General features: G+C 47.1%; 10 protein-coding genes across 10 annotated transcripts; 4 read left to right on the forward strand and 6 right to left on the reverse strand.

Moving 5' to 3' along the window:
- Nucleotides 1-812: 812 nt before the first annotated feature.
- Nucleotides 813-1,397, reverse strand: LOC309435173 (histone H2B 1/2/3/4/6). The gene has a single exon (XM_082043098.1). It carries the CDS (start codon nt 1,271-1,273, stop codon nt 893-895), a length of 381 nt encoding a protein of 126 aa, XP_081899224.1. The 5' UTR covers nt 1,274-1,397; the 3' UTR covers nt 813-892.
- A 162-nt stretch (nt 1,398-1,559) lies between these two features.
- LOC309435167 (histone H2A-IV) lies at nt 1,560-2,332 on the forward strand. The gene has a single exon (XM_082043092.1). It carries the CDS (start codon nt 1,625-1,627, stop codon nt 2,012-2,014), a length of 390 nt encoding a protein of 129 aa, XP_081899218.1. The 5' UTR covers nt 1,560-1,624; the 3' UTR covers nt 2,015-2,332.
- Nucleotides 2,333-8,097: 5,765 nt separating this feature from the next.
- On the reverse strand, nt 8,098-9,041 carry LOC309435174 (histone H2B 1/2/3/4/6). The gene has a single exon (XM_082043099.1). It carries the CDS (start codon nt 9,035-9,037, stop codon nt 8,657-8,659), a length of 381 nt encoding a protein of 126 aa, XP_081899225.1. The 5' UTR covers nt 9,038-9,041; the 3' UTR covers nt 8,098-8,656.
- Nucleotides 9,042-9,389: 348 nt separating this feature from the next.
- Nucleotides 9,390-10,266, forward strand: LOC309435166 (histone H2A-IV; the record flags this gene model as incomplete). Its single annotated transcript, XM_082043091.1, has 1 exon — nt 9,390-10,266. The coding sequence occupies one exon, from the start codon at nt 9,390-9,392 to the stop codon at nt 9,777-9,779; it is 390 nt and encodes a 129-aa protein (XP_081899217.1). The 3' UTR covers nt 9,780-10,266.
- Nucleotides 10,267-10,415: 149 nt separating this feature from the next.
- LOC309435160 (histone H1.03) lies at nt 10,416-11,502 on the reverse strand. The gene has a single exon (XM_082043085.1). It carries the CDS (start codon nt 11,460-11,462, stop codon nt 10,803-10,805), a length of 660 nt encoding a protein of 219 aa, XP_081899211.1. The 5' UTR covers nt 11,463-11,502; the 3' UTR covers nt 10,416-10,802.
- Nucleotides 11,503-19,541: 8,039 nt separating this feature from the next.
- Nucleotides 19,542-19,905, forward strand: LOC309435177 (histone H4; the record flags this gene model as incomplete). The annotated part of the gene is made up of 1 exon (XM_082043102.1): nt 19,542-19,905. The coding sequence occupies one exon, from the start codon at nt 19,542-19,544 to the stop codon at nt 19,851-19,853; it is 312 nt and encodes a 103-aa protein (XP_081899228.1). The 3' UTR covers nt 19,854-19,905.
- A 75-nt stretch (nt 19,906-19,980) lies between these two features.
- On the reverse strand, nt 19,981-21,397 carry LOC309435171 (histone H2A). The gene has a single exon (XM_082043096.1). The coding sequence runs from the start codon at nt 21,351-21,353 to the stop codon at nt 20,964-20,966; it is 390 nt and encodes a 129-aa protein (XP_081899222.1). The 5' UTR covers nt 21,354-21,397; the 3' UTR covers nt 19,981-20,963.
- Nucleotides 21,398-22,064: 667 nt separating this feature from the next.
- Nucleotides 22,065-22,616, reverse strand: LOC309435165 (histone H3.2). The gene has a single exon (XM_082043090.1). It carries the CDS (start codon nt 22,578-22,580, stop codon nt 22,170-22,172), a length of 411 nt encoding a protein of 136 aa, XP_081899216.1. The 5' UTR covers nt 22,581-22,616; the 3' UTR covers nt 22,065-22,169.
- Nucleotides 22,617-23,820: 1,204 nt separating this feature from the next.
- LOC309435172 (histone H2A) lies at nt 23,821-24,295 on the forward strand. Its single transcript, XM_082043097.1, has one exon. The coding sequence runs from the start codon at nt 23,866-23,868 to the stop codon at nt 24,253-24,255; it is 390 nt and encodes a 129-aa protein (XP_081899223.1). The 5' UTR covers nt 23,821-23,865; the 3' UTR covers nt 24,256-24,295.
- A 1,024-nt stretch (nt 24,296-25,319) lies between these two features.
- On the reverse strand, nt 25,320-26,141 carry LOC309435178 (histone H4-like). The gene has a single exon (XM_082043103.1). It carries the CDS (start codon nt 25,969-25,971, stop codon nt 25,372-25,374), a length of 600 nt encoding a protein of 199 aa, XP_081899229.1. The 5' UTR covers nt 25,972-26,141; the 3' UTR covers nt 25,320-25,371.
- Between the last annotated feature and the right edge of the window lie 1,502 nt (nt 26,142-27,643).

Raw genomic sequence — 27,643 nt, forward strand, 5'->3', positions numbered from 1 at the left:
TTTTCGGGCAACTATTTAACTTCTGGAAGTCTAGCTTGCATACTTTCCTTCGGGACCACTTTTTCATCGGTTGTTGCAGTTTTTCCTATGTCTCCGGTTCTGTGCTCTTACTCTGCTGCTGTAAAGCGTAAAGTGACAGAAACTTCAGAAACGCCCACCAGGGGACAGCAGAAGGAAAGAAATCGCAGCGGTTAACGCTCGATTACACCTTATTTATCTGAATGTTAGTCCGTTCTGAAACTATTAACAGTCTTGTGCTAGAAAGCTTAGGAAAAAGAAAAATAGAAAAAAAGGCTTAAATAATCCGCAAGGCATACCTTTTAAACGGATGATTTTATTTTTCCTAAATAGGTAAGACCAATTAAATAAAGTGCTAAAAGTTTCCTTAGTAATTAAATGCTCAAAGACACTTTAAATCTATGTTAGCATATGTCTGTGACTGAAAATACAGAAATTCATGGTGCAAAAACATGGATAAAAAAATTACCAGAGCTGAAATCGGGCTAAGTTGTGGAAACCAAACACCGTAACTAATTTTTCTTCAATTTCAGGTGCCAGATACTTTGGCCGAGCCACAGTACTCAGAAAACAGACAGCACAGAGAAGATGCCCAACGAGCAGTGTGATGATTCACTAGTAAAGGCTGGGTCCAGTAGACTGCGGAAAGCAATAAAGAAGTAAGTATACCAACTACAAGCAGGGAGCAAAGACAGGGCTTGTATTTTTATACTAAAATAACCCAGGCCTTTTAGATTACTGGGGTAGAACGACCCTAAGATAACCAAAGAATGTGCTATCAGTATAACCAAAACACAGAAATTAAAGCTCTTTTAATGAAAAAGTAGGTGGCTCTTAAAAGAGCCTTTGGGTTAAAAGGTTTTCAAACACGGATTTACTTGGAGCTGGTGTACTTGGTGACAGCCTTGGTGCCCTCGGACACGGCGTGCTTGGCCAGCTCGCCGGGCAGCAGCAGCCGCACGGCCGTCTGGATCTCCCGCGACGTGATGGTGGAGCGCTTGTTGTAGTGTGCCAGGCGCGAGGCCTCGCCGGCGATGCGCTCGAAGATGTCGTTGACGAACGAGTTCATGATGCCCATGGCCTTGGACGAGATGCCCGTGTCGGGGTGCACCTGCTTCAGCACCTTGTACACGTAGATGGAGTAGCTCTCCTTGCGGCTCTTCTTGCGCTTCTTGTCACCCTTCTTCTGTGTCTTGGTCACCGCCTTCTTGGAGCCTTTCTTCGGCGCGGGGGCAGATTTGGCCGGCTCAGGCATCGCAGCGAAATTGCGTCTCTCACTCAACACGACACAACGATCTGCAGATAGCGCCGCTGTCCCCCAAGGTCTCTTTTATAGCGGAGCGAGGAAGCAACGGCTGGACAGCGTCGCATCGCTATTGGTTGAGTGTTGGAGGTCAAGTCGTCACGCCGCACTAAGCTTTGCCTATTGGACATCTCTCGATTCTCATTCCCATTGGCTACCTATACATCCTCTCCTTCCCAGCCTATCAGAGATGGCGCTTACGCTCCACCGGAGCCGTATATAAACCAGAGGGCCGGCACACTATAGAGCAACTGGTTTTTTTTTGTGGAGCTGTTGTTGCTTCTTCTCTGCTGAGTCGCTACGATGTCCGGCCGCGGGAAACAGGGCGGGAAGGCGCGGGCCAAGGCCAAGTCGCGCTCGTCGCGGGCCGGGCTGCAGTTCCCGGTGGGCCGTGTCCACCGGCTGCTGCGCAAGGGCAACTACGCCGAGCGGGTGGGCGCCGGCGCCCCGGTGTACCTGGCGGCCGTGCTGGAGTACCTGACGGCCGAGATCCTGGAGCTGGCGGGCAACGCGGCCCGCGACAACAAGAAGACGCGCATCATCCCCCGCCACCTGCAGCTGGCCATCCGCAACGACGAGGAGCTCAACAAGCTGCTGGGCAAGGTGACCATCGCGCAGGGCGGGGTGCTGCCCAACATCCAGGCCGTGCTGCTGCCCAAGAAGACCGACAGCCATAAGGCTAAAGCTAAGTGAGGCCATCAAAGGCTAATCAAGAGAGAAAACAGACTAAAAAGGCTCTTTTCAGAGCCACCCACATTGGTCATAAAGAGTTGAGTCACTGTGGTTTTAGATTTTTTTTACTGGATGCAGGCAGATACGTGTAAGCCGATTTTGTTCAAGTGTTTGCTTTAGCTGTGCTCTTGTTCGTTCTTGCCTGCCTGAGCTTTTTGGTAAGAGGTTATATTGCAAGTATTCAAACCTTGCATGTTAAATCTGGTTTATCTACTGAGGGCTTCCATTTTTATATGTTTATATAGTTTTCTATTTTATTCTTAATAAACTATTTTTTTTCAAAGTCTGGACATCTTCAATGTTGCAAGTACCGCTTTGTAACATTGGAGTAAACATTTTACCTCTTAGTGAGCAGACCCTGACTTTGTTCTACTTGCTCCATGCAGTATTTGTTAACACTATAAACTTCATATCATTCCAACAGATCGTTGTTGCAGCTCTGTGAAAACAGTTTTTGCGTTCTCTGAGAAAGGGCGGGGAGGGGCGGGACTGATTACTTCAGGGCTTTTTTTTTTTTTCCCCTGAAGTAATCACGCCGTCCGAGCAGTGACCCTGTATCAATTATTTCTCGAGGAGGGATGTTCCCGGCCTCAGACCCCTTCTTGATTTATATTTTTTGCTGCATTTTCATACTATCATATGAGAGAGTTCCACTGGTTTTCTGTATCCGAGTTAACTATATAGAGCACTAGGGAAACATTTTAGGCAGTGCAGGGTTACCAGTGTTGTCGGTGAAATGACTGATGTGACAGTGATTGTGTTACACTGGAAAGAGCATTATCAATTTTAATGTCGGGTTTTTTTTGTGCTACTGGGTGGATCGCCTCCTCTTCTTCATGAGGTACACGGAGTTCTCTCATCACGTTCTGGGAAATGGCGAGTGGTTCTTGGAAGAGCTGCAGCTGTTCAAGGAGGTCACTGTGTTACCATGAAGTCTTTTTTCCTTGTTGGTGTTGCCCTTACTTCCAATTTTCTGTCTTGCTTTAGAGAGCCTCTTTGCTGCTTTTTGAGCCCTACAGTTTTGTGCTGGCTCTTGACCTCAGAGGCCGCCAGCTGCTTGACTTTCCTGGGGCTATTTTTCTGCAGTCTGTGGACATGGCCTTGGTGATCATGGGGCAACAGTAGCGGTTTTCAACATGACCACAGTTTTGCCATCTCTGTTCTCCAGTATAGGGAAAGGAGAGATGTGGGCTAACATATTTGTGAACCTGGTATTCACTGAGTTTAGCTTTCCTAAGACTGAGTCGGTACTAAGTTCACTCAATGCAGGAAAGGGAAGTATTTACTCTTCTCTGTATCTGTTTTCTGCCACATAATGAAACTGTCATCTTCATATTGGAACCTGGGGATTGTAGCAAAAATGAGGAGGGTCCTGTGAAACCCCTTAGGTACATGTACATCACCTCAACATTTTGTAATAGGTTTTATAATAAACTCTTGTTTCTTAACTGTAGAAATTTCCAAGAGGACAATCTTTTTTGATTTCTTTCTCTTACAAACGAATGCTTTGGTATCAACAGTATAAATGCAGTTGTACTGAAGATACAGTATCCATTGCTAGCCTTGTAGATATTCCTCTTATTTCCCTGTTGTAGAATGCGTTTGTGCATTATGTAGTTCTAGTTTCAAATCATAGATCCGGGAAACAAAGCCTTAAAAAAGACAGGATTATGTGAGGTCTAAACTGAGAAGGGCCACAAGGCCTCAAATGTATGTTGTACAGCCAGATACTTTCGTGAAGATTATTAATATATGTGGTTTATCAAAACTGGGGTAAGTGGGCAGGTTAGTTTAGAATATATTTCTTATCAAGGCAAGTGTGAATACCAGCTCTCTCCTATAAGCGGCACAGACTGATTCCTGGTTATTTCTTTATCACTAACTCGGTTTTGCAACAGCGGAATGGGAGAGGAAGGTGAAAACGGCTGTGATCAAGAGACAAAAAGAAATCTACCTCCTTGAGCCGGTGTGAACGGCACCACTTCGCAACTCTGACGAGATGGCACCCCGGGTGGCCTGGAAAAAAGCAGCACATCCCCCGCCCCCACGGTGGGTCCCATTCCCGGACCGCTCCCACGCAGGTCGGCAGCCGCCCCTACAGATATTTTTTTTGTTGGTGGTGGTTTAATTTGTTTATTTGTTTGTTTATTTTGCTTTTAATTCCTTGAGCAAGGGAAGCAGAAAAATAACAAAAACACTCAAAGGGCTTTTAATATCTTCCGAGTCCTATTGGCTCTACTCTGTGATTCAGTCTCACGAGTTTATCTTGTGAAGGTTAACGGAGGAAAGTTCACGCTGAAGCCGAGTTATCCACATAAATGTCGCTGCATAAATGCAGCGGATGGTGGATAACGGAGCTGACAGTCCCCATCAAGACCCCTTGTTTCTCCAGCGACGACGAAATCCTCCGGGTTTGTCGGTCTAACCGTGGCAGGCAGAGATTTTCCTGCTCCCCGAGTCAGTGCCAGAAACGGGGATTTAAGGAACGGTGCCTCCGAGGTCGGGGGGAGGGGGCGAAGCCGGGTCCATTACGGACAAGTGCGGTGTAATACGGGCTGATTCGAGAAGAGAAGCAGGGAGGGAGGCCAGGATGGGCGGAGAAGGACAACGCAGAGGGGATGGGGGCGTTGCGGGATTTGGAGGCTGAGTGGGCTACCCTGCTCTACGGCATCCTCCAGCGCTGCAAGAGGAGCCTGGTTAACAGCGGGGAGATGGCAAAGTGTCAGCTGTCACTAGGAGGGACAGAGCAGGGCCCCGGCTATGTGAAATCCAGAAGCAAGCTATTTGTTTTTCATCAACGAAAGCTTTTTAACTCGTTCATTGCCAGGAGATGAACCCGTAGGGTAAGCGGGGGAAACCACACTTCAGATAAATGCTATGCAAAGAACCTTGGTTCTTTTGAAGCTTCCTGATGTCCACTGGTGTTTATAGCCTGTGACATTTCCTGCTGAGAAACATAGGGTTTCATGCAAATGTTCTCAGGTGGAAAATACTGTAAAAATGGAGGAAAAAAAAATAATTGTGAAAGACTTCTCTGCCTTTAAGGTGTTTTGAAAAGGGTTCATAGCTCTGATTGTTTTTTATCAACGTTTTAGAAACCCTCATTGTTTGATTTTTTTGTCCTGTCAATAAATGAAATATTAGAAGTTGTCATTATAAGTCTGAAGTACAACACCCACACCCCATGAGTTTTTGTGTGACATTTAAATAGCAGTTAAGGCTAAAACTCCAGGAGCTAACCATGCCTTACACCTATGTGACCATTTCAATTCTTCCATGGAATTTTTACCAGCGATTTCAAAAGACAGAGTTTAAAAGCCCCTGCATGTAGCAAGTAGAACTCATTCAGATAAATTCGCTGGGCTTCCTGAGTCAGCTCAGCTGAGCCCAAGCACCTGGGTTTGCCTGTGATGCGGTCAGTCCAGTCTGGTAGTGGCTGGAGCACGGGAGAAGGAGGTATTCCTATTTAAAGACATATTTCAATGTGTAGAAAGATTAGGGATATGTCATTCCTATGGTAATTCTTGTTCCATTTACTAAGTGGGATGACTGAATATGCTAATCTTGCTGTGTCCCAAGAGCACAAGGCAAAAAGCTTTACCATGTGGAGTGTTCAAATTGTTTTACATCGCAGTGGCTGCTACTTGTTACAAAAAAAAAAAAAAAAGGAGATGCATACAAGAGATACATGCATTTCTTCATAGCTCAGATTCTGTGGAAAGGTAGTGTAAGGTCCCTTACTCTATCTGAAGTTCAAATTTAGCCATTATTCTCCATGTGTGCCCTCCTCTTATTTTAGGAATTATTTATTTCATTTTCCAGTTACCCTTTCAATAACAAAATCTACATGTAAGTCAAGTAGGCATACAAGTACCAAAAGGTTGTGGATTCTACTGGTGATGAAAATTCCAAGCTGTCCTAGATACTCCTTTCAGACACAAACTACTTATTTTCTAGTTACAAAATGCAAATATGTCCAGAATTGCTTTCTGGGGTTTTCTGAGATAAAAAATGAATGGGAGAACCTTTGTATCATTTCTGACAAGGAATGCTTTTGGAACAAACTCTCCACCAGGACAGATAGTCAAATAAAATAAGTTAATTATTTGCAGCCACCAAAGAAACCCAAAGTAATGAAAAAAGAAGAAAGAAAAGAAAAAAAAAAACAAAAACAAAAACAAAACAACAAAAAATACACAAAAACCCAAACAAACTAAAAATAAACAAAAAAAACCCCACAAAAATAAAAATAAACAAAACGTCAAACAAACAAAAAAAACCCAACACACACCAAACAAAACAAAACAAACACCTCACCAAAATTAAAACACACACACCCCCCAAAACAACAACAACAATAACAACACAAAACTTCCCAACAAAACCAAACCAAAACATTTTAACCTACATAGGCCTCTATTTCTGTAACCCCAGTCCCTGAGGAAGGAGCTGGTCCTGATCACTGTAATACATCTTCCTTCCTTGTAGGTGAGTTGGGAAGGGAGAAGGGGTTACTTCCAACCCTTTTCTCCAGAGACAATTGCGTCTTTTATTAAGCTGTGCTGTGCTCTGATACAGCACAACCCCAAGACCAGGTTTCTGGAGCCCAATGACTCATTTTTTTTCCTTTACAATCTGAAACAGGCACATTTTCATTACTGGCCAAAAGCATTCATCAAAGTGTACATGAGACCAAATATTTTTCCGTAATTGCTGTTAATTCTTCCTCTCTCTGTGCTAATTGCTTTGAAATATACTATTTTCTATTAAAACTGGAGAAGCTGCAAAATGTTTTATTGAGGTAACAGTGATTTGACAGGTTCAACAAGTTTGATGGCAAAGTTCACCTTATTAATTACTGCATAGACAAAATATACAAGGGAAAATTAAGTTAGCCTTGAGTTAGAATGATTCATGCAGAGACTGGAGATGCAAAGGGTAAGGAATACAAGGGTTATAGTAATTAATATTGAGTAGCTACCTGAACTAGTAATGCTTCATTAGAATCGATTCAGCCTGCAATCGAAATTACCAGGGCAAAAATTTACCATAGTACGGGTTGTTAGGAACCTACTGTAACTCAAGAAACAGTGCTGACCTGTGATAGCTGTAGTTTGAACTAGGATTTTCTATTTTAGGATAATGTAACTGAATTTTACTTTTATACGACAAATTATGAAAGCCACTGACGAATTCTTCTGATGATCCTCATCACTGTCTAAATATGAGCACTTTTAGTATACAATATTTTCTAGAGACTCTTTCTAGCAGCCCACACATCCCACTACAGAAAATCCTAGAGACTGGAGTACGCCATAGTTTACTCATCTTTTTAGGTACTGGACACACAGAGAGGCCCAGGATATGCAAACTATGCCTCAGTTTGCACTAAGAAATTTCAAGAGTATTTCTCTAAACTATGCTTGAAGCTACTGGAGGGTGGAGTATGAAGGACACATGTAACCCGTGGATAACAGAAATAAAATCTGTGAGGTACTTATCAGCCTTTATGCTGACATTAACTGATAAATAGGTTGCCGATTTAAGAGAGAACCAGTGCCTGCCTCTGTACCCCACCACCAAGCAATTCACAGTCATTTGAGGGTGACTATTGTGATTTTTGTGATACCTGTATAGATTAAGTGTGTTAACAAGCCCAAAGAATATGCTTGGAACTCAGGATTATTCATATCTATTTTGAGAGAAGGTGATAATGGCTTTGATGTGCATCTAATTACATAAGAATGTGATAGAGTGATTCAGGAAGCCCCCAGGTTCTAGCTGAAAGAATTTAGGACTGGTTAGTAGCTATGTGATAAACTCTCATAGTTTATTATGTCAACCTACAGCAGCTGTTTTTTTAAGTTTAGTACAATTAATGATACAGGAAAGGTCAGAGAGATAAGAAATAATATCCATATTCATTTTGTGCCTTTAGTTAAGAGGGTAATTTTCTCAACCTAAACAGTCACAGAAACTATGCATGATACTGCAGTAGTAATCACATGCACACTAGAACTATTAAGCAAATCACTGAAGAAAAATAAGTTTTAGAAAGTATTTCTGTTTTATTAATCACTGGTCTATTAGTAGCAGCTTGTTACAATAAATTTCCCTAGTTACCAGTTACTATAAATATTTTTCCAGTACAGTGCATTGTAAACACCTCTCACTTCTACAAAAAAATAATTAAAAAAAAAAAAAGGATGGAGCACCATCAAGTGGTAGATGCCCTTACAACATTTACAACAGTCCACAAAGATAAGTTTCCATTAGTGAAAACATTCTTTCCAGACTAGAAAACTATAAAGTAATGTAATGCAAAAAAGAACTGTTGAAACTCTAAGTATAAATTACCTCACCCAGAAAAAAAAAAAAAGTTACGTTGCACAGATAAAATAGATGTTTCCTAGCACATAAAATACAATAACTGTTTTTTTGTCAAAACCAACTGTAAACAGGAATTAGAAAAAAAAGTGTAATTGAAATAAGAACATTAAGAAATTGACAAGTTTTCTTCTGTTAGTCTGCACAGCCCTTTTAAGGAAAAAGTAGGTGGCTCTTAAAAGAGCCTTTGGGTTAAAAAAATTTTCAAACACGGATTTACTTGGAGCTGGTGTACTTGGTGACAGCCTTGGTGCCCTCGGACACGGCGTGCTTGGCCAACTCGCCGGGCAGCAGCAGCCGCACGGCCGTCTGGATCTCCCGCGACGTGATGGTGGAGCGTTTGTTGTAGTGCGCCAGGCGCGAGGCCTCGCCGGCGATGCGCTCGAAGATGTCGTTGACAAACGAGTTCATGATGCCCATGGCCTTGGACGAGATGCCCGTGTCGGGGTGCACCTGCTTCAGCACCTTGTACACGTAGATGGAGTAGCTCTCCTTGCGGCTCTTCTTGCGCTTCTTGTCGCCCTTCTTCTGTGTCTTGGTGACAGCCTTCTTGGACCCTTTCTTGGGCGCAGGAGCGGACTTCGCTGGCTCAGGCATCGCAGCAAAGGCGCGTCTCTCACCGGCCCTTGACACCACGCAACCACACAGTAAGGTAGCGAATTGAAGGCAATCACCCGTGTGCCACCAATTTATAGCTACCTTATGCAAATGACAGAATTACTTCTGCTTACTCTCATTGGTCAAAAGACAACCTAACAGTCTAACTCCCACATAGACGTTTTTTATTGGTTAGAATTCGATTCACCTTCTCATTGGCTGTTCTCAGGAGACCTACTTCTCAGCCTATCAGCAAAGGGGCGACGTTGGAAAGCGAGGCTATAGCTGAGGCGCGGTGCTGGTTTCTCCGTTGTGATACCGGTTGCTCTGAGAAGCCAGCGAGTGAGTTGGGATGTCGGGCCGCGGGAAGCAGGGCGGGAAGGCGCGGGCCAAGGCCAAGTCGCGCTCGTCGCGGGCCGGGCTGCAGTTCCCCGTGGGCCGTGTCCACCGGCTGCTGCGCAAGGGCAACTACGCCGAGCGGGTGGGCGCCGGCGCCCCGGTGTACCTGGCGGCCGTGCTGGAGTACCTGACGGCCGAGATCCTGGAGCTGGCGGGCAACGCGGCCCGCGACAACAAGAAGACGCGCATCATCCCCCGCCACCTGCAGCTGGCCATCCGCAACGACGAGGAGCTCAACAAGCTGCTGGGCAAGGTGACCATCGCGCAGGGTGGGGTGCTGCCCAACATCCAGGCCGTGCTGCTGCCCAAGAAGACTGATAGTCACAAGGCTAAAGCCAAGTGAACAAGGGAAAAGTAGCACTTTGTCTCGTCCGAAAAACAATCCAAAGGCTCTTTTAAGAGCCACCCACGACATCATAGAAAGAGCTCAGTCATCCGGACTACAGTTATGTTGCTTTATATGAATTACTCAACCCGTGTTTTGTCTTTTTTTTTCCTCAATTTTTATTAACAGCGTTTTTGGTTTGGTACTGATAGCGACACTATGTTTTCGTTAACACGAAGTCGTGCCAAAACGCCTTCCCAAAGCAAGTTCTTCCTAGTATGGGCTATTTTCTGTTTAGCTCTTTACGCCAGAGAACATGGGAACAGTAACAGTGTATTTCGGCGATAGTTCATGTCCCTCCCCCTTCCGCTTTTTTCTTCTCTGAGAGTGGCTGGAACAGCATCAGAGATTCAAAGCGTAATCCTCTTTGGGAAAGGAGGGGGGGGGGGAGGGGTAGCGGGCCGAGCTCTCTGCTGGCCAATCCTTACTCAGGGCGGTCTTTTTCAATATTTTAAGATCCTTTTCTTTCTCATCGAGAACAAAAGGAATGGAAGCTCAGGGCTATTTTCGGGTCAGTAAGGAAACCCCTCCTCCCCCAAACAGATAAAAGCATTTAAGGAGACACGAGAAATAATACAAGAGATTAGACATGGCTCAGTAGTAGCGTGGCTGGTAATTGCATAACTTTTGTAACAAAATATTTTCTTAAAAAAAAAAAAGCACATCCGTTTTTTTAACAAATCGTTATTATAAAACATTGCTTCCCGGTAATCAAGCCAATTACTCGGCAAAAGATGTAAGTCTAACACTTCCCCAAAGCCACCGCAATATACTGTGCTTGTTAGCTTTTTTTTTTTTTTCGTTAATCGCAGGGGACAAAAGACACAATTGACCTCTGGCGACTTACGAATTACCGGATCCTTGCTGTAAGGTTACTGCCGACCTCGGTGCCTCAGCTCCTTTAGGGAAAGTGTGGGTGGCTCTTAAAAGAGCCGTTGAATAGCAAAATGGGTAGAGAAGACCTCTTCTTTCTGGTACGATTTACTTCTTCTTGGGCGCCGCCTTCTTTGCCTTGGCTGCTTTGGGCTTGGCCGCCTTGGGCTTGGCTGCTTTGGGCTTCACTGCCTTTGCCTTGGCCGGGCTCTTCGTTGCCTTTTTGGGGCGGCCAGCTTTAGCTGCTTTCTTAGGAGTCTTAGCCGCTTTCTTCGCCGTGGTGGCCGCCGGCTTCTTGGCTTTCTTAGGGCTCTTCTTCACCGCCGCCGCTTTCTTGGGCTTCTTGGCTGCACTGGCAGGCTTCTTAGCTGCAGGCTTCTTCGGTTTGGCAGCAGCTGCCCGCTTCTTGGGTGCTTTTTCCTTCACTTCTCCAGGTTTCTTGTTGAGGCGAAAAGAACCAGAGGCACCGGTGCCCTTGGTCTGAACCAGGGTGCCCTTGCTGACGAGGCTCTTAAGTCCCAGTTTGATGCGGCTGTTGTTCTTCTCCACATCGTAGCCGCCGGCGGCCAGCGCCTTCTTGAGCGCGGCGAGCGAGAGCCCCTTGCGCTCCTTGGAAGCGGACACGGCCTTGGTGATCAGCTCGGTGACGCTGGGGCCCGCGGGTTTGCGAGCTTTGGAGCCGCTCGCCGCTTTCTTCGGCTTCTTGGCGGCAGCCTTGGCAGCGGGTGCGGGCGCATCGGGGGCAGCGGCGGGAGCGGTCTCCGACATCGCAGCAACGTCCTCTGCGGAGCAGACGAAGACAATTGGGCTGGCGCGGGTCAGATGCTCGTATTTTTAGAGAGGAGCCGCGCGGTGATTGGTGCGTTGCAGAGCCCGCCCCGCTGCACGGCCGGGGAGCCCTTCGGTGTGCTCGATTTGTGTTTCTTTGGACTAACAAAAGTGTATTTTCCCCGGAATTTCTACCACCAAATCGCCCCATTTCCCCGGTGAGGGAGAAGAAGAGCAGGTACTTGCGTTCGGGAGAGTTTCCAGCCGCAAACACACGAGCTGAGTTAAAGGAGAAGCGATAAATCCCGTGTGCTGCTGCTTGGGAGACCTCTGAAGAGAGAAACTTTTGTTTTTCCTTGCAAATTAAAAATTTCCTTTTGACATAAATGTTACAGCAACGCCTCACTCTGATTCTTTAGAGGGTTTTCTCGGGGTCAAAGTCGAAATCTGCCGTTTTAAAGCTATTTTGACAGTTTAAATTGATTTTGAAGAGGAGGAAGTAACACAAACTCCTCTTTCAGCTCTGAATATGGATTAAGAACCGGTTCCTTTGACCATGTGTTTTACCTCCTAAAACGCTAAAGTCTAGTGAAATAGTGTCTCGTACAACCTCCTATTGCACCTATTATATAGCCATAAGCAATTTATTGATATTGGAGATTTATGAACATACAGGTTTTTTATTTAGTCTTCCTGGAATTTTAGTAGAAGGGAGGCAAACTTCCCCTGCTTCCATGTGTTTGGTGTTTTCTTTCTTTTGTTTGTTTTCCATATGAATATCTGTACCAATTATTAAGTAAATCAAGCTATTTGCTTTTCATGTTGCATTTTGATTTTAACTAAACATTTATTAGACATCTGATGTTACAATACTGTAGCTTCATGAAAGAAAGGAACATCCTAAACTTCTGGTGGTATTTACTGAAATTATCTTTGTCTCTTTAGTAATTTAAGATGTGCAAGGGCTTGCATAGCAGTTTAATAGTTATGCTTTTACTACCCAGAGAGTATTATTTCGTTATGTATTTTCTCTATGGTAGTAGAACTTAAAACCATATTATTGTTTGGTTTTGGTGGGGTTTTTTGTTTGTTTGTTTCATGTCACACAGTATATCTACTCAAAGGTTTATTATCTAAAGCAAATTCTGAATCCTCTTCACACTCTAAATATAATCCACCTAATTCTTCCTTATGCATTTTGCAGCTATTACTGAAATGAGGAAATGCTTTCAGGACAGAAATCAGAGGGCTTTGTGATAACCTGAGTTTTAACAAGGGGAGGTAGGCCATAAGCCATTCCTGAAGAACCAGGAAGCATTAAATCAATATTGATATCTTCTGGAAGGTGATGTAATATGCTAAACAGAACAGAGCTCTGAAATAAATATCTCATTAATCTGTACCTGAATATAAAGGTATTTTATAATGGTGTTTTATCCATAGTCTTTTGAAGTTATTTAAGAATCACAAAGACTACACTTTAGCCCTGCCCTCTGATTTCCTTTGATATAGCCAGATATAACATCTAATATAAACACAGTATTTAAGAAGGAATTTGCAACAAAAATTTAAGATAATATGAATAGGCAGTTTTAGGTAAGTATAATTCTATTTTCACCTCCTTGCTTTATTGCAATGGCTGTTTTGTAAATACTAAATGTGTATAGAACTTGAAAACATTTTAGTTTGCTGTAAAATTGGGGTTTAGTGAATATGAAACTGTGAATAAATGCAATGAATGGGAAAAAATTAACCTCCACCCTAGGGAAAAAAAAATCACAAAAAAGGTTGCAGAAAAAGTGCACCTGAGCTCTGTAACACCTCAACAGGAAGACAGTTGAGAGAAGGACTAATCAAACTGGGAGTTTCAGGGTCTTATTTGTAGAAGTTATGTAACATAAAAGAAGGATAGAGGAATTAAATATATTTTAGTGCATGTGGGTATTGAAGATACACTTTAAGAAGTTACCAAAACTGAGGTAATAAATATATATATATATATATATATATATATATATATATAAAGCCTATATCCTATATGTGTTTGTAGATTAATGAATGAGACGTTCCATTGACTTGACTACATAGTAGCAGCATTGAAAGGAGGTGGCATTTGGCAGCTACCGAGACCCTTCATAGCACATAGAGGAAAAGCATAGACCATTAGTGCCATGTCAGCAAAACGAAAATTCATGTTGCCTACTCTTATTGTTTTGAACTCATATATGTTTACTTCAATAACCTTCACTGGAGGAGATTTAAATACTCCAGCCCTCAGTTGTGGCTTCACAGTGTGCTGATTCACATTTATTTGTGGCTGAAATTGAGGTGGCTAAAATGGTCACCATTCCAGTTGTCTGCCTGGCTTTTCTCCCAGTAGTTGCACCTCTCCCCATTCACAAGAGGGACAGCTAATAATGTGTGTAGCAGCTTCTGATCTCCAACAGTTACTATATTCAAATAAACTGAAGCAACTTCAGAAATTTCATGACACAGAAGCTCTGATCTTTCTTTTTTTAATGGCTTTGCAGCAAAGATGTAACTTTAGTAATATAGAATTGCTGCTTGGAACACGTGCCCTTTTCTACATGAAAGGAATACATGAAGGAACAAAATTTTGGAAAGTTAAGGCACACTTGGCAATTTTAAGTCAGAGCAGATAGGTTAGGAGGGATGGACAGATGTACTCGGACTAAAAAAATGTAGTGAAAGATTATATAAAGGTCAGGAATAGCAGTTTCATCCTGTAGACTCTGACATGCAGTTTGACTTTCTCAATGAGGCTGGAGGGAGGTAGACTTCATCATTCACTAAAAGAGGAGGAGAGTGACGCTAGGATCTCCAGAGATACTTTTGGGGAGACCGTCACTGTTATGTCTACTACATCTGAATGACTTCAGTCCTTCTTACCTCATGGGCATCCCAGCAGACTACACTACATTACAAACCTGCGCAGGATTACAATCTGAACTGTACAAGTCATTTCCCTTCAGTACCCAGGTGTGTCCAACTTTTGAAGTTATCTATTATATTAAGACCTCTTGGCACATGCAAGGAGACACATGAACCGCAGCCAACAGCTGACACTGCATCTGAGAGCTGTCAAACATTCCCATCTCTGGTTTAGGACTTGCCAGTACTTGTTCCTAAGAAAATGATCTCTGGGTTATATTTGGGTATGTTTTCAATAATGAAAGGTAGCACAGTAGCTCTCCTTCTCAGGCAATTTTTTTAGAAGGCATTAGCATGAGATCTAGACACACAAATGTGGCTAATAGGCTGCTCTACCTGCTGTAGGTGAGTCCTATATTCAGCCATTGTTAGACAGCTGGAGGAAGTACAGCTGACATGCCTCTGCACCACAGCCCCTGTCCTTCCTTCAAGTGACAATTTCCAGAGAGATTTAGGTGAGGGCCTTTAAGTTATGTGCTGCACTGCTGCATACATGTTCTGCAGGAAAGAGGTGTAAATAGTCCCTGCAACCATGATTACACTGCTGTTACAGCGTTACACCCATACCTTACTTGCCCTCAGTGACTTCATCCAAGTTATGAACATAATAACTCATGTGATCAAACCAGCCAGCACAGTTTAACAGCTTTTATATCTCAGCTAAGCAATTTTAAAGTGGTACCTACCAAACTACAAACTGGTTGCAGTTCAGCAAACAAATCTCTGCCTATATGGCACTAATGATGCTGCTGCTGTTGTTAAGACTCCGAAGTGCAATGAGGACACACAAGACCTTTTAAATCCAGTGTATGGCTAAGCATCTATAGTGCACAGGACAAATAGGGTAGGGCAAGAGATGACTGTCTCTGTAGACTCAGCTTTCTGGAATGTTGCACACTCGTCCTTGTACTCTTGGTTAAGGCCTGGGGCACCTGTAGTGGCCTTCCTTCATCATTGCCATGGTATGTCATTTGGGAATTGAAAACCTATAGTCCAAAACCTGCATTTGTCCATATCCAGGAGACACTGGGAAAGGTAGCCTTCCTGAGAAAGAAAACAAACAAACAAGCAAAACAAAACAAAAAAGAAACCAAACAAAAAAATCCCATCCAACCAGACAAACAAAAAATTCCCAAACCAAAACCAAAACAAACAAACAAATCAACAAATAAAAAAACCAACCATCAAAACCCCAAACCACACCCCATTGGCGGGGGGGTGGAAGGGCAAAAATGCAGGGGACCTAAACCTTTCCCAGAACAGCTAATGAGGAAAAAAATTATGCACTTTGTTCTGTACTGTATGGGAGTTTACAAGGTTAACATATTCTCACTTTTCTCATGCACAGGCAAAGAAAATGTCCTCACTGTCAGTCAGATATCAAATAACAGAATTATCTATGTTGTGAAGTACTTTGGTTTTCTAAAACTACCCCAAGGCACTTCACAAACTGTGTTCTGGACCACCCTGGCATGCTTTGAATGCAGTCATCAACAGGCAGTTGAGGACCTCAGGCCCTGAGACAAACCGTCCATGAAAGGTAGACAACATGAACGGAAGGTCTATCAGCCATGGCTCCCCAAAGATATAATCTTCTGAATCAACACTGCCTCTCTTTCGCCTGTGTTTAATAGAGAATTCCACTAAGGAGGAGTGCCACTACGTTGTCCTTTCAAAGCAACCTCTCTGTCAGCACCGAAACCTGGCTGCTCAGACCAGTGAGCAACTCACACAGAGCGATGCTGAGCAACTCACTCTTCCTCCTCACAACCCACTGGCACTTCTGCATGCTTTCTGCCCTCCACCCTTCCTATTTGTGTGCTGGCACTCACTGTCAATGCTGGTAAGAGGGAGCAAGCAATGTGACCAATCTATGTGTCCCCTCCCTGTCCACCCAGAATCGCGTTTGGTACCTATGGAGGGACAAAGTGTTATTTGGCACGTAGTGCATGCACAGCTGGTCTGCAATCTGCCATCTCCCTGGCTGGTGACACCCCAGATCCTGATGTGACAGGCTTTCAGGTACATTTGGGTTAGCAGGCAACCCATTTTTTTTACCACATAGGTAGTTGTCATTCTTTAAGCCAAGCTACCAACAAAACCATGATAGCTGCTTGCTCATATCCCCCTCCCCCTCATGCTTGAGTAGGGGAGAGAATCATAAAAGGAGAAACTTGTGGACTGAGAGAAAAACAGTTTAATAGAAAAAAATAAAACATAAATAATAATAATAAAATATACTAATACATAGAAAATGGAAAAAGAACATAAAATAAAATACACTTAATGCAATTCCTCATGAAATCCATCCACACCAAGCAGACAGTCTGGGAAGCAGCACCCTGGTCCTGAACAGCTGATCCCAGAGAGAGAAGAGAGAAAAAGGCAGAAAGGCCCACATGCTTCTGCAAGTGGCAGGATGGCAAAAGGTCAAACTAAAGAAACTCCTGAACAGAACTCCATCAAAACAAAGCAGAAGGAGAACCAGAACAAGTCTCTGTACTGGTCCATCCCAGCTCCCTCCTGACTCTCACCTAGCCAGGAGATCCCAGCTCTCCTTAAATATGAAGCATGACACTAATGGCATGGAATATTCCTATTGATCAGTCTGGATGTCAGTCAAGGTCTACCCCATCTAGGTCACCATTCCTAGCTGCCTCATACCTGTGGGCAGAGAGTTCAGAATGTTCTTGGCTCCCAGACAGCAACAATTAAAAACTTCATTTCTGTCACAGAGTGTTGTCTTCTTGTTCTCAAACTAAATACAAACAATGACCGTGACAGTTATGCCAGTTAAAGGTTTCTAACTGCATGAAGGAAAATTAGCTAGTTTTCAGTCAAACCAGCACAACAGTGATGGTGGCACCCAGACATTGTGTTGGCTGGACTTCTGCCATTGCCGAGAGCCAAAGCACTGTGTCACACACCATGTGAGGTACTCTCACTAGATGATGCTACCTTGCTGGTTATCCTCAGAGGTGTGGGGGTGAAGCAGGTACTGGCCCCAGAAAAGACTGATTGTGCCATCTTTCTGGAGCAGGAGTATGTCAAGATACCTCTTGGGTGCCAGCAATGTAAGATGTCTGTCTTCTCATAAAAGGGAGAAAAAAAGCTTTTGAAGAGTTTTTCAGTGTGTATGAGTGCTGTGCTGTAGCTTATGTTTATTACAGTACATGCTTTGCAGCCGTGCAGTCCATGGACTGGTGCCAGAGCAGCACTGTCCCAGGTTAGGATGTCATCCAGACTGCCAGGGGCACTGGAAGGGCTGTCTGGTGCCTGGGTTTCCCCACTATATACAGATGAGGCCAGTCACTCAGCACTCCTGCTATCAGACAGCTAGGAAGTCAGGAATCTGGCTTCACAGGCTCATGAGATTATGCATATACAGTGTGGGCACATTCAAGAATACATTTCACCTATTTTGCCTGCAACTTGCATTTTATGATCTGGTCCCAGAAAGAAGGACTGGCTTCCATAGTAAGTGTATTAAGTCTAAATCTTGGTCCTCTTGGTAGAGAAAACAGCTGCAGTTTTGGGTTTACCCAAACTCCAATAGGAGATGCATACCAGAAAATAAACCTTATAGCCCAAATTACCCAAAGCTGTTGAGAAAAGGACCTGCTGATCAATAACGTAAACATTTGTGTAATACTAGTATTAACTTTGGAGAACTAATGCATGCTCATTTATATAAAAATCCTTCATGGACAAAAAAAAAAAAAAAAAGAAAAAAAAAGAAAGGAAAGGAAAAAAAAGAACTAAAACCTAAGTGGATGAACAGGTGCTTATTATCCTAACAGAGTAAATAGTCTTAGCTCTGGGTTGGTTTTTTTTTTTGGTTGTTGTTTTGTTTGTGTGGGGTTTTTTTTGGTTTGTGGTTTTGTTTTGGTTGGTTTGTTGTGTGGGGTTTTTTAAATAATCATTATTATTATTATTATTATTATTATTATTATTATTATTATTATTTTTGTTACATTCTCTTCTGGTTTGGTTTTTGTCACCTTTTCCCTAGGGCAGCAGGGTCACCTGGTTATGGTCTTTTCAGTGTTGAAAGAGACACTAGTTTTATTGAGCCAGAATCAGGGACACACAAGCCATAAGTCTGGAAGGACAGAGGAAGAATACAGAATGTAGTATCAGAACTTGTTTCTGCCATTAGGAATATCACCATGGATCCAGAGTGGGAAGAAATGTATGGGCTATTAGTAGGACAGCCCTGAGATTGTACTGCTCTTTGAATTGCATTCCAGACAGAGACTTAAGATCGTAATACTGAAAGAAACAGGTAACTCACAGGAAACTTCCACCTGGGCCAATATCCCATCTGTAACAGAAGCCAGCAAAAAAGAGCGTAAGAACAACAACTGATGTCTCATCAAAATGATCCCTTAGGTCCTACTGATTTGTAGGCCAGGGACTCATCGAGTCAGAGCGGATATATTTGAATTGGAAAGCCTTGAATGGCTTTTTCTCCTGCGTCTTTATTGATTGTTTTCCCTGGATATAACATCTATCATTTTTCGTGCTTTAGGGTGTGGCTTTAGCATGACCAATTATAAGAGGTTGAGGCATAGACCTGATTTTCCTGATGCTTCACAACACAGGCCAAATATGAGCATGAGGACATGAAGGGGACCTGTCAGTCCTTTCATTCAGCAGACAGTTCTCAATACGACCACGGAGTCTTTGCGATGTGAGCTCAGAACTAACGAGACATGGTCAGCACGATCTTCACAAGGGTCCGCGGAGGCCTCAAGGCCGCCGGCTCCCTGCACAGGAGCGAGCTCGGCCCCTCAGAGAAGGAAGGCGTGCGCGCCGCCGCCCCGCCCGGAGGAGAAGATGCCGGGAAACGGCGCTTCAGGGGCACCGGGGCTGAGGGAAGGCGAGCGAGGCGGAGGCCGAGGCGGAGTCCGGCGCGGCGAAACCGGCCGAGGAGCCAGGGAGGAGCCCGAGAGCATCGAAAGGCGAAGACCCCGCCTGGCCGCGCTCGCGGAGGGGGCTGGAGGCGCAGGCTCCGCCCTCGGCAGCGGTGCCCGCCCCTGCTCTCAATCAGGTCGGACTTCTCGCCATAAAGACCGCGGCGCGGCGAGCAGCGGCACACAGTTCTGTTGGACAAAAGGGGGAATTATGTCTGGCAGAGGCAAGGGCGGGAAGGGGCTCGGCAAGGGGGGCGCCAAGCGCCACCGCAAGGTGCTGCGCGACAACATCCAGGGCATCACCAAGCCGGCCATCCGCCGCCTGGCTCGGCGCGGCGGCGTCAAGCGCATCTCGGGGCTCATCTACGAGGAGACTCGCGGAGTGCTGAAGGTGTTCCTGGAGAACGTGATCCGTGATGCTGTCACCTACACCGAGCACGCCAAGAGAAAGACCGTGACAGCCATGGACGTAGTCTATGCCCTTAAGCGCCAGGGACGCACCCTCTACGGTTTCGGCGGCTAAAGCTTTTTGTTTCTATACCATCTAAATCAAAGGCTCTTTTAAGAGCCACCCACTTGTTTCTCTAAAAGAGCTGCATCATTTTAGCGCATTTGTAGTCTCTGTCAAGATAGTCTTCTCATAGTCTTTTGTCTTTTCCTCTACCACACCCGTTTTTCTTGCTTAGCTGCAGTTGGACCGTCTGGCCTTGCAGTTCGGTTCTGTATGCTTCTTCAGTACTTTGCTGCTGCATCCTCGACCTTCTTAGCTCTTGTGCCGTCTTTTTCTGATAGCCGCTTCTGGAAGAGCTTGCTGGGGCCTTCTGCCCTGGAAGGCAAGCAGCGTGCCACTCTGACTTTTTCTGGGGCGTTAACCGATGCCAAGTAGCAAAGGTGCTGGGACCTGAAGAGCAAGCCTACTTAGCTCTCTCTATCGGCTTTACGAGAAAAAAAAAAAAACAAAAAACCAACGGTCCCTCTGTCCCAGTAGAATAAAAAGAAGGAAAAATGCCAAAGCCGACTCTGTCTCGCTGAGTTCTCTGCCGCAGCGCGGCGGATCCTCCGTTTCCTCCTGCCCGCTCGTGACTGCAGGAGGAAAGTGCCGTGACTGCTCGGGGGTCGCTTCAGCCGGTGTGGCGTGGAAGGGGCCTCCTCGCTTTTGCGCGGCGGGGGGGACGGGCGCTGGCGGCCGCTGCAGGCAGGCCGATTCTCTGTCGGCGAGCGGGTTAAGCGCCCTCGCACTTTCGAAAAAGCCGCGATGGTGACGATTGGCTCCGGGCCAGCCCGCGCTCCGCTCCGCGGGTGCTCGCACCAGTAGCCCCCGCCGCTCGACGGGGAGAGCAGCCCAGTGCTCCGCCCGCCGATGACCGAGGCGGAAGCGTGGGCCGCGCAGGGAAAACGCGCATTTTACGGTGTGCACCTGAACTCTCCAGAATAACCGGGCCGGGACAGCCACAGACGGGAGGGCCCCGCTCTCCGAGGAGCCAACCCTCCCCCCTCCCCGGAAAAACGGACACACACCGCTCCCTTGCCGCCCGCTCTGTAGCATTTCAAACTCCTTCTCGAGACTGTGGGTGGCTCTGAAAAGAGCCTTTGGGTTTTGATGCTGTGCTCCGGGTGCTTCTCCGGGCCCGTTTTACTTGCTCTTGGCTTTGTGGCTGTCGGTCTTCTTAGGCAGCAGCACGGCCTGGATGTTGGGCAGCACCCCGCCCTGCGCGATGGTCACCTTGCCCAGCAGCTTGTTGAGCTCCTCGTCGTTGCGGATGGCCAGCTGCAGGTGGCGGGGGATGATGCGCGTCTTCTTGTTGTCGCGGGCCGCGTTGCCCGCCAGCTCCAGGATCTCGGCCGTCAGGTACTCCAGCACGGCCGCCAGGTACACCGGGGCGCCGGCGCCCACCCGCTCGGCGTAGTTGCCCTTGCGCAGCAGCCGGTGGACACGGCCTACGGGGAACTGCAGCCCGGCCCGCGACGAGCGCGACTTGGCCTTGGCCCGCGCCTTCCCGCCCTGCTTCCCGCGGCCGGACATCCTCACTCAGTCACTCACTACCTAACCCCCACTGCTGCGCTAAAAACAACAGGCAGATTACCCGCGCCCTGAGGCCCCGCTCTTATATCCCTTCCCATGGCGCGGCAGGCGTCTCCTGATAGGTCGAGGCGCCTGCCGGCGAACGCGAACCCAATGGCGGAGCGAATCTCGTTCTGACCAATAGCGAGGGGGGAAGCTTTGAAAGGCCTCCGCGCGCGCTCTCGAGTCCGCCAATGACGACGCGCGTTTCAGCAGCCGGCTCCGCCCGAACGGAACGGTCGCTCCCGCCGCCGTGGCCCGGACCTGCGGGGACGCGCCGCCGCACATTTGTTCCTATCTTAGTTTTTCATTTCAAGCAGCCGGGTCAGCAAAGCGTGTCTTGGGAGCGCGGAGCTGAGGAGGTAGAGAGGCGGACAGGAAAAGGGAGACAGCGTGCGTGCGTCAGTGAGCGGGACTAAAAGGGGGCCGGGGGGATACAAGCAGAAGGGGATAGGTGGTACAGCTCTCACCATCCTGCCTTCCTAACTTCCAAAATTGTACACCCTTCCTTTCGCTGTAAAACCACCGGAACTAGCACCCGCCGAGGCCACCACATAATCTTCAACCCCTCAATCCAGTGGGTAGCGCTATCTGGAAATTGCCTTGATACTCGCTGCCTCATTATATCGAAAGCAGTTTTTTTAGACTCTATGAATTAAAGAAAGTAATTTTGTAATATAGTGTCAACAGCCCTTTTTTTGTTTATGGAGTGGCTCTTAAAAGAGCCTTTTTTCTTAAAATATTTTCTCAGATTAGATGGTAATATTTTAAACTGGTTTATGCACGCTCACCGCGGATGCGGCGGGCCAGCTGGATGTCCTTGGGCATGATGGTGACGCGCTTGGCGTGGATGGCGCACAGGTTGGTGTCCTCGAACAGCCCCACCAGGTAGGCCTCGCTGGCCTCCTGCAGCGCCATGACGGCCGAGCTCTGGAAGCGCAGGTCGGTCTTGAAGTCCTGCGCGATCTCGCGCACCAGGCGCTGGAAGGGCAGCTTGCGGATCAGCAGCTCCGTCGACTTCTGGTAGCGCCGGATCTCGCGCAGCGCCACCGTGCCGGGCCGGTAGCGGTGCGGCTTCTTCACGCCGCCGGTGGCCGGCGCGCTCTTGCGGGCAGCCTTGGTGGCCAGCTGCTTGCGGGGCGCCTTCCCGCCCGTCGACTTACGCGCTGTCTGCTTGGTACGCGCCATCACTTTCAATAGCGACTGCTAAGGTAGCAGATACAAAAAACACTAGCATACTGCTTACGGTAGAGGAGTATATATAGTACTGTTCGCTGCTCTGATAGGCGGATGGGTAGAAGCTATTTGTCATTGGTGGAATCAAACGATCAAAGTCCCGCCACTGGCTGGCACCACCCAAATGTCTCCGCTTTTGTTCTTGCTTTATCCTGAGTGCAGCACAAAAAAAAAAAAAAGCCATTTAGTGTTTTTAAAATATTATAGACTTTTTAGACTTTTTAGTGAGATACTCATTAGAGCTTGCTTTCACTGTGTTGTTTTTTTTTTCTTTATGGATATTTCCATACCAAGCTAAAATTTCTCTGGAATACATAGGAATTATTACTACAATATGCTGAAATACACCTGAAATACACCTGATAGTACATAAAATCACAATGGAAGGGAAAGAAGACGACCGTTGGGAAAAGATACTACTTTAGAATCGTTACTGAAAGCTGCAATATATTAATCAACGAATCCTTATAACCCGCATTATTATAATATAAATACATAAACTGTACTAACGTAGCGAGGTTCGGATTATCAGAATAGGAATCAAAGTCTGTAGGTGAAATTTTGAATGTAATGAGATCGTGAGTGCAGACCCGTGTTCAATTAGTGTCCCCGAACATACATTGGGGTAGGGGTATGTGTGAGTGTGATAAAAGGGAGTGAGCTGTGGCGGTTTTACAGTTTTGAAAGGCAGGAAAGCTTTGGGCTGACCTGCTCTTAGAAAGAGGTAAAATCGGCCCGTGGGGAAAGAAAACCCTGCGGCTACCCGCCCGGCCCCCCTTTTAGTCCCGCTCACTGACGCACGCACGCTGCCTCCCTTTTCCTGTCCGCCTCTCTACCTCCTCAGCTCCGCGCTCCCAAGACGAACTTTGCTGACCCGGCTGCTTGAAATGAAAAACTAAGATAGGAACAAATGTGCGGCGGCGCGTCCCCGCAGGTCCGGGCCACGGCGGCGGGAGCGACCGTTCCGTTCGGGCGGAGCCGGCTGCTGAAACGCGCGTCGTCATTGGCGGACTCGAGAGCGCGCGCGGAGGCCTTTCAAAGCTTCCCCCCTCGCTATTGGTCAGAACGAGATTCGCTCCGCCATTGGGTTCGCGTTCGCCGGCAGGCGCCTCGACCTATCAGGAGACGCCTGCCGCGCCATGGGAAGGGATATAAGAGCGGGGCCTCAGGGCGCGGGTAATCTGCCTGTTGTTTTTAGCGCAGCAGTGGGGGTTAGGTAGTGAGTGACTGAGTGAGGATGTCCGGCCGCGGGAAGCAGGGCGGGAAGGCGCGGGCCAAGGCCAAGTCGCGCTCGTCGCGGGCCGGGCTGCAGTTCCCCGTGGGCCGTGTCCACCGGCTGCTGCGCAAGGGCAACTACGCCGAGCGGGTGGGTGCCGGCGCCCCGGTGTACCTGGCGGCCGTGCTGGAGTACCTGACGGCCGAGATCCTGGAGCTGGCGGGCAACGCGGCCCGCGACAACAAGAAGACGCGCATCATCCCCCGCCACCTGCAGCTGGCCATCCGCAACGACGAGGAGCTCAACAAGCTGCTGGGCAAGGTGACCATCGCGCAGGGCGGGGTGCTGCCCAACATCCAGGCCGTGCTGCTGCCTAAGAAGACCGATAGCCACAAAGCCAAGAGCAAGTAAAACGGGCCCGGAGAAGCACCCGGAGCACAGCATCTAAACCCAAAGGCTCTTTTCAGAGCCACCCACAGTCTCGAGAAGGAGTTTGAAATGCTACAGAGCGGGCGGCAAGGGAGCGGTGTGTGTCCGTTTTTCCGGGGAGGGTTGGCTCCTCGGAGAGCGGGGCCCTCCCGTCTGTGGCTGTCCCGGCCCGGTTATTCTGGAGAGTTCAGGTGCACACCGTAAAATGCACGTTTTCCCTGCGCGGCCCACGCTTCCGCCTCGGTCATCGGCGGGCGGAGCACTGGGCTGCTCTCCCCGTCGAGCGGCGGGGGCTACTGGTGCGAGCACCCGCGGAGCGGAGCGCGGGCTGGCCCGGAGCCAATCGTCACCATCGCGGCCTTTTCGAAAGAGCGAGGGCGCTTAACCCGCTCCCCGACAGAGAATCGGCCTGCCTGCAGCGGCCGCCAGCGCCCGCCACCCCCGCCGCGCAAAAGCGAGGAGGCCCCTTCCACGCCACACCGGCTGAAGCGACCCCCGAGCAGTCACGGCACTTTCCTCCTGCAGTCACGAGCGGGCAGGAGGAAACAGAGGATCCGCCGCGCTGCGGCAGAGAACTCAGCGAGACAGAGTCGGCTTTGGCATTTTTCCTTCTTTTTATTCTACTGGGACAGAGGGACCGTGTTTTGTTGTGGTTTGTTTTTTTTTTTTTCTCGTAAAGCCGATAGAGAGAGCTAAGTAGGCTTGCTCTTCAGGTCCCAGCACCTTTGCTACTTGGCATCGGTTAACGCCCCAGAAAAAGTCAGAGTGGCACGCTGCTTGCCTTCCAGGGCAGAAGGCCCCAGCAAGCTCTTCCAGAAGCAGCTATCAGAAAAAGACGGCACAAGAGCTAAGAAGGTCGAGGATGCAGCAGCAAAGTACTGAAGAAGCATACAGAACCGAACTGCAAGGCCAGACGGTCCAACTGCAGCTAAGCAAGAAAAACGGGTGTGGTAGGGGAAGAGAAAAGAGACAAAAGACTATGAGAAAACTATCTTGACAGAGACTACAAATGCGCTAAAAGGACACAGCTCTTTTAGAGAAACAAGTGGGTGGCTCTTAAAAGAGCCTTTGATTTAGATGGTATAGAAACAAAAAGCTTTAGCCGCCGAAGCCGTAGAGGGTGCGTCCCTGGCGCTTGAGGGCATACACCACGTCCATAGCTGTCACGGTCTTCCTCTTGGCGTGCTCGGTGTAGGTGACAGCGTCGCGGATCACGTTCTCCAGGAACACCTTCAGCACTCCGCGAGTCTCCTCGTAGATGAGCCCCGAGATGCGCTTGACGCCGCCGCGCCGAGCCAGCCGGCGGATGGCCGGCTTGGTGATGCCCTGGATGTTGTCGCGCAGTACCTTGCGGTGGCGCTTAGCGCCCCCCTTGCCGAGCCCCTTCCCGCCCTTGCCTCTGCCAGACATAATTCCCCCTTTTGTCCAACAGAACTGTGTGCCGCTGCTCGCCGCGCCGCGGTCTTTATGGCGAGACGTCCGACCTGATTGAGAGCAGGGGCGGGCACCGCTGGCGAGGGCGGAGCCTGCGCCTCCAGCCCCCTCCGCGAGCGCGGCCAGGCGGGGCCTTCGCCTTTCGATGCTCTCGGGCTCCTCCCTGGCTCCTCGGCCGGTTTCGCCGCGCCAGACTCCGCCTCGGCCTCCGCCTCGCTCGCCTTCCCCCAGCCCCGGTGCCCCTGAAGCGCCGTTTCCCGGCATCTTCGCCTCCGGGCGGGGCGGCGGCGCACACGCCTTCCTTCTCTGAGGGGCCGAGCTCGCTCCTGTGCAGGGAGCCGGCGGCCTTGAGGCCTCCGCGGACCCTTGTGAAGATCGTGCTGACCATGTCTCGTTAGTTCTGAGCTCACATCGCAAAGACTCCGTGGTCGTATTGAGAACTGTCTGCTGAATGAAAGGACTGACAGGTCACCTTCATGTCCTCATTCTCATATTTGGCCTGTGCTGTGAAGCATCAGGAAAATCAGGTCTATGCATTTCCCTCATACCAGAAAGAAGTGTGTGTGTTTGTCTGGAAGCTGGCTATGCCTGAGTCTCACATTATAGCATCACTGGCGAGTCTGCAAAGAACTTTTTCTGTATAGAAGTGCAGAAGAGCATTATTTGGTAGCCTGTGTCTGGAGTGGTGCTTCATATTAAGTCCCAGTTGGCATTACATAATGTCTTCTAACTGAATGAAATTTAGTCCTGCATGTCCAAAACTCAACAAAAATGGCTATATCAGCTGTGTGCATGTGTACCTCCATGTCTTCAAGTGGCTGATATCATTCTGAGTGGACAGTTACTCTTTTTTTTTTTTTTTTTTTCACATAGTATTGTTTCCTTTCACCAATGTACTTTGCCAGTGACAACATTTCTCTTTGTTATTTTCGTACGACTTCATGGCTCTGATAATCAGTCACCACGGCTCTTAAATCTATACCTTGTTTCTGCTGGCTCTCCTTGCAGTTCTGTTTTTTCTAGCTTAGGGCCCACTGGAGCTATGAGATTAGTATAATTCCAGAGTGGAGAATTTACTTTATGTATAAAATATAATGATGAGGTAATTCTTTCCCAGCATCTTTTGTCTCGGATACTTTATGTCTCTGTCTGGCCCTCATCCAGGACAACAGTGCTGAGAAGTGTTGTGAACTGCATTCCTTGACTTCACTGGTCTTATTCTCTCCTGCTCTCTGCTGGGCATCATTTCATTTTGTCCATATATTTTCCCATTATTTTCTTGACAAGATGACATGAGTGTTAGGAGCATCTGCTGGCCTTTCAATTGTTGTTACTCTTCACACCGTTATCATTAATATTCTGAATATTACTGTATCGCAATACATGCAGCACAATATACTTATCTTTCACATATCAACATATGTGTATAGATTGTCCTGCCACTTGTGAACATTAATTATTTCTAAGGATGGGCACAGATCTTACATTTTGTTTTCTTTTCATCTGTGCATAGCAATAAATCCTTGACCCCAATCTCTATTTCTTTTTATGCTGGCTATTGTATACAAGGAATGAAAGTTACAGAACATTATAAAATACCTGAAACAGGTCAAGTTTACAGTGAATATGAACATCAGAAACAGTATGCTTATTTACCTTTCTCCTATTTGTCACCGTTAGATATTGGTTTGGGGGCTACATAGACCTTGGAACTCTCTTGCATAACATTCCATGTGAAATGAAATACATATTACATTGAAGATACTGAATAATTGTTAATAATTTATAAAGCAATAGGAGAACTATAGCTAACATGATATTAAGTATCTGTGAAAATTCTGAAAGCACTTCTTTTTCCCCCCTTTATTCTTCTTCCTATTCCTTTAGGTTGTCTCTATTTAAATTGTTCTTACCTTCATAAATCATCAGTCTAGAG

This window comes from Streptopelia decaocto (assembly GCF_964273445.1).
Source record: "Streptopelia decaocto genome assembly, chromosome: 1".
Lineage (NCBI taxonomy): Eukaryota > Metazoa > Chordata > Aves > Columbiformes > Columbidae > Streptopelia > Streptopelia decaocto.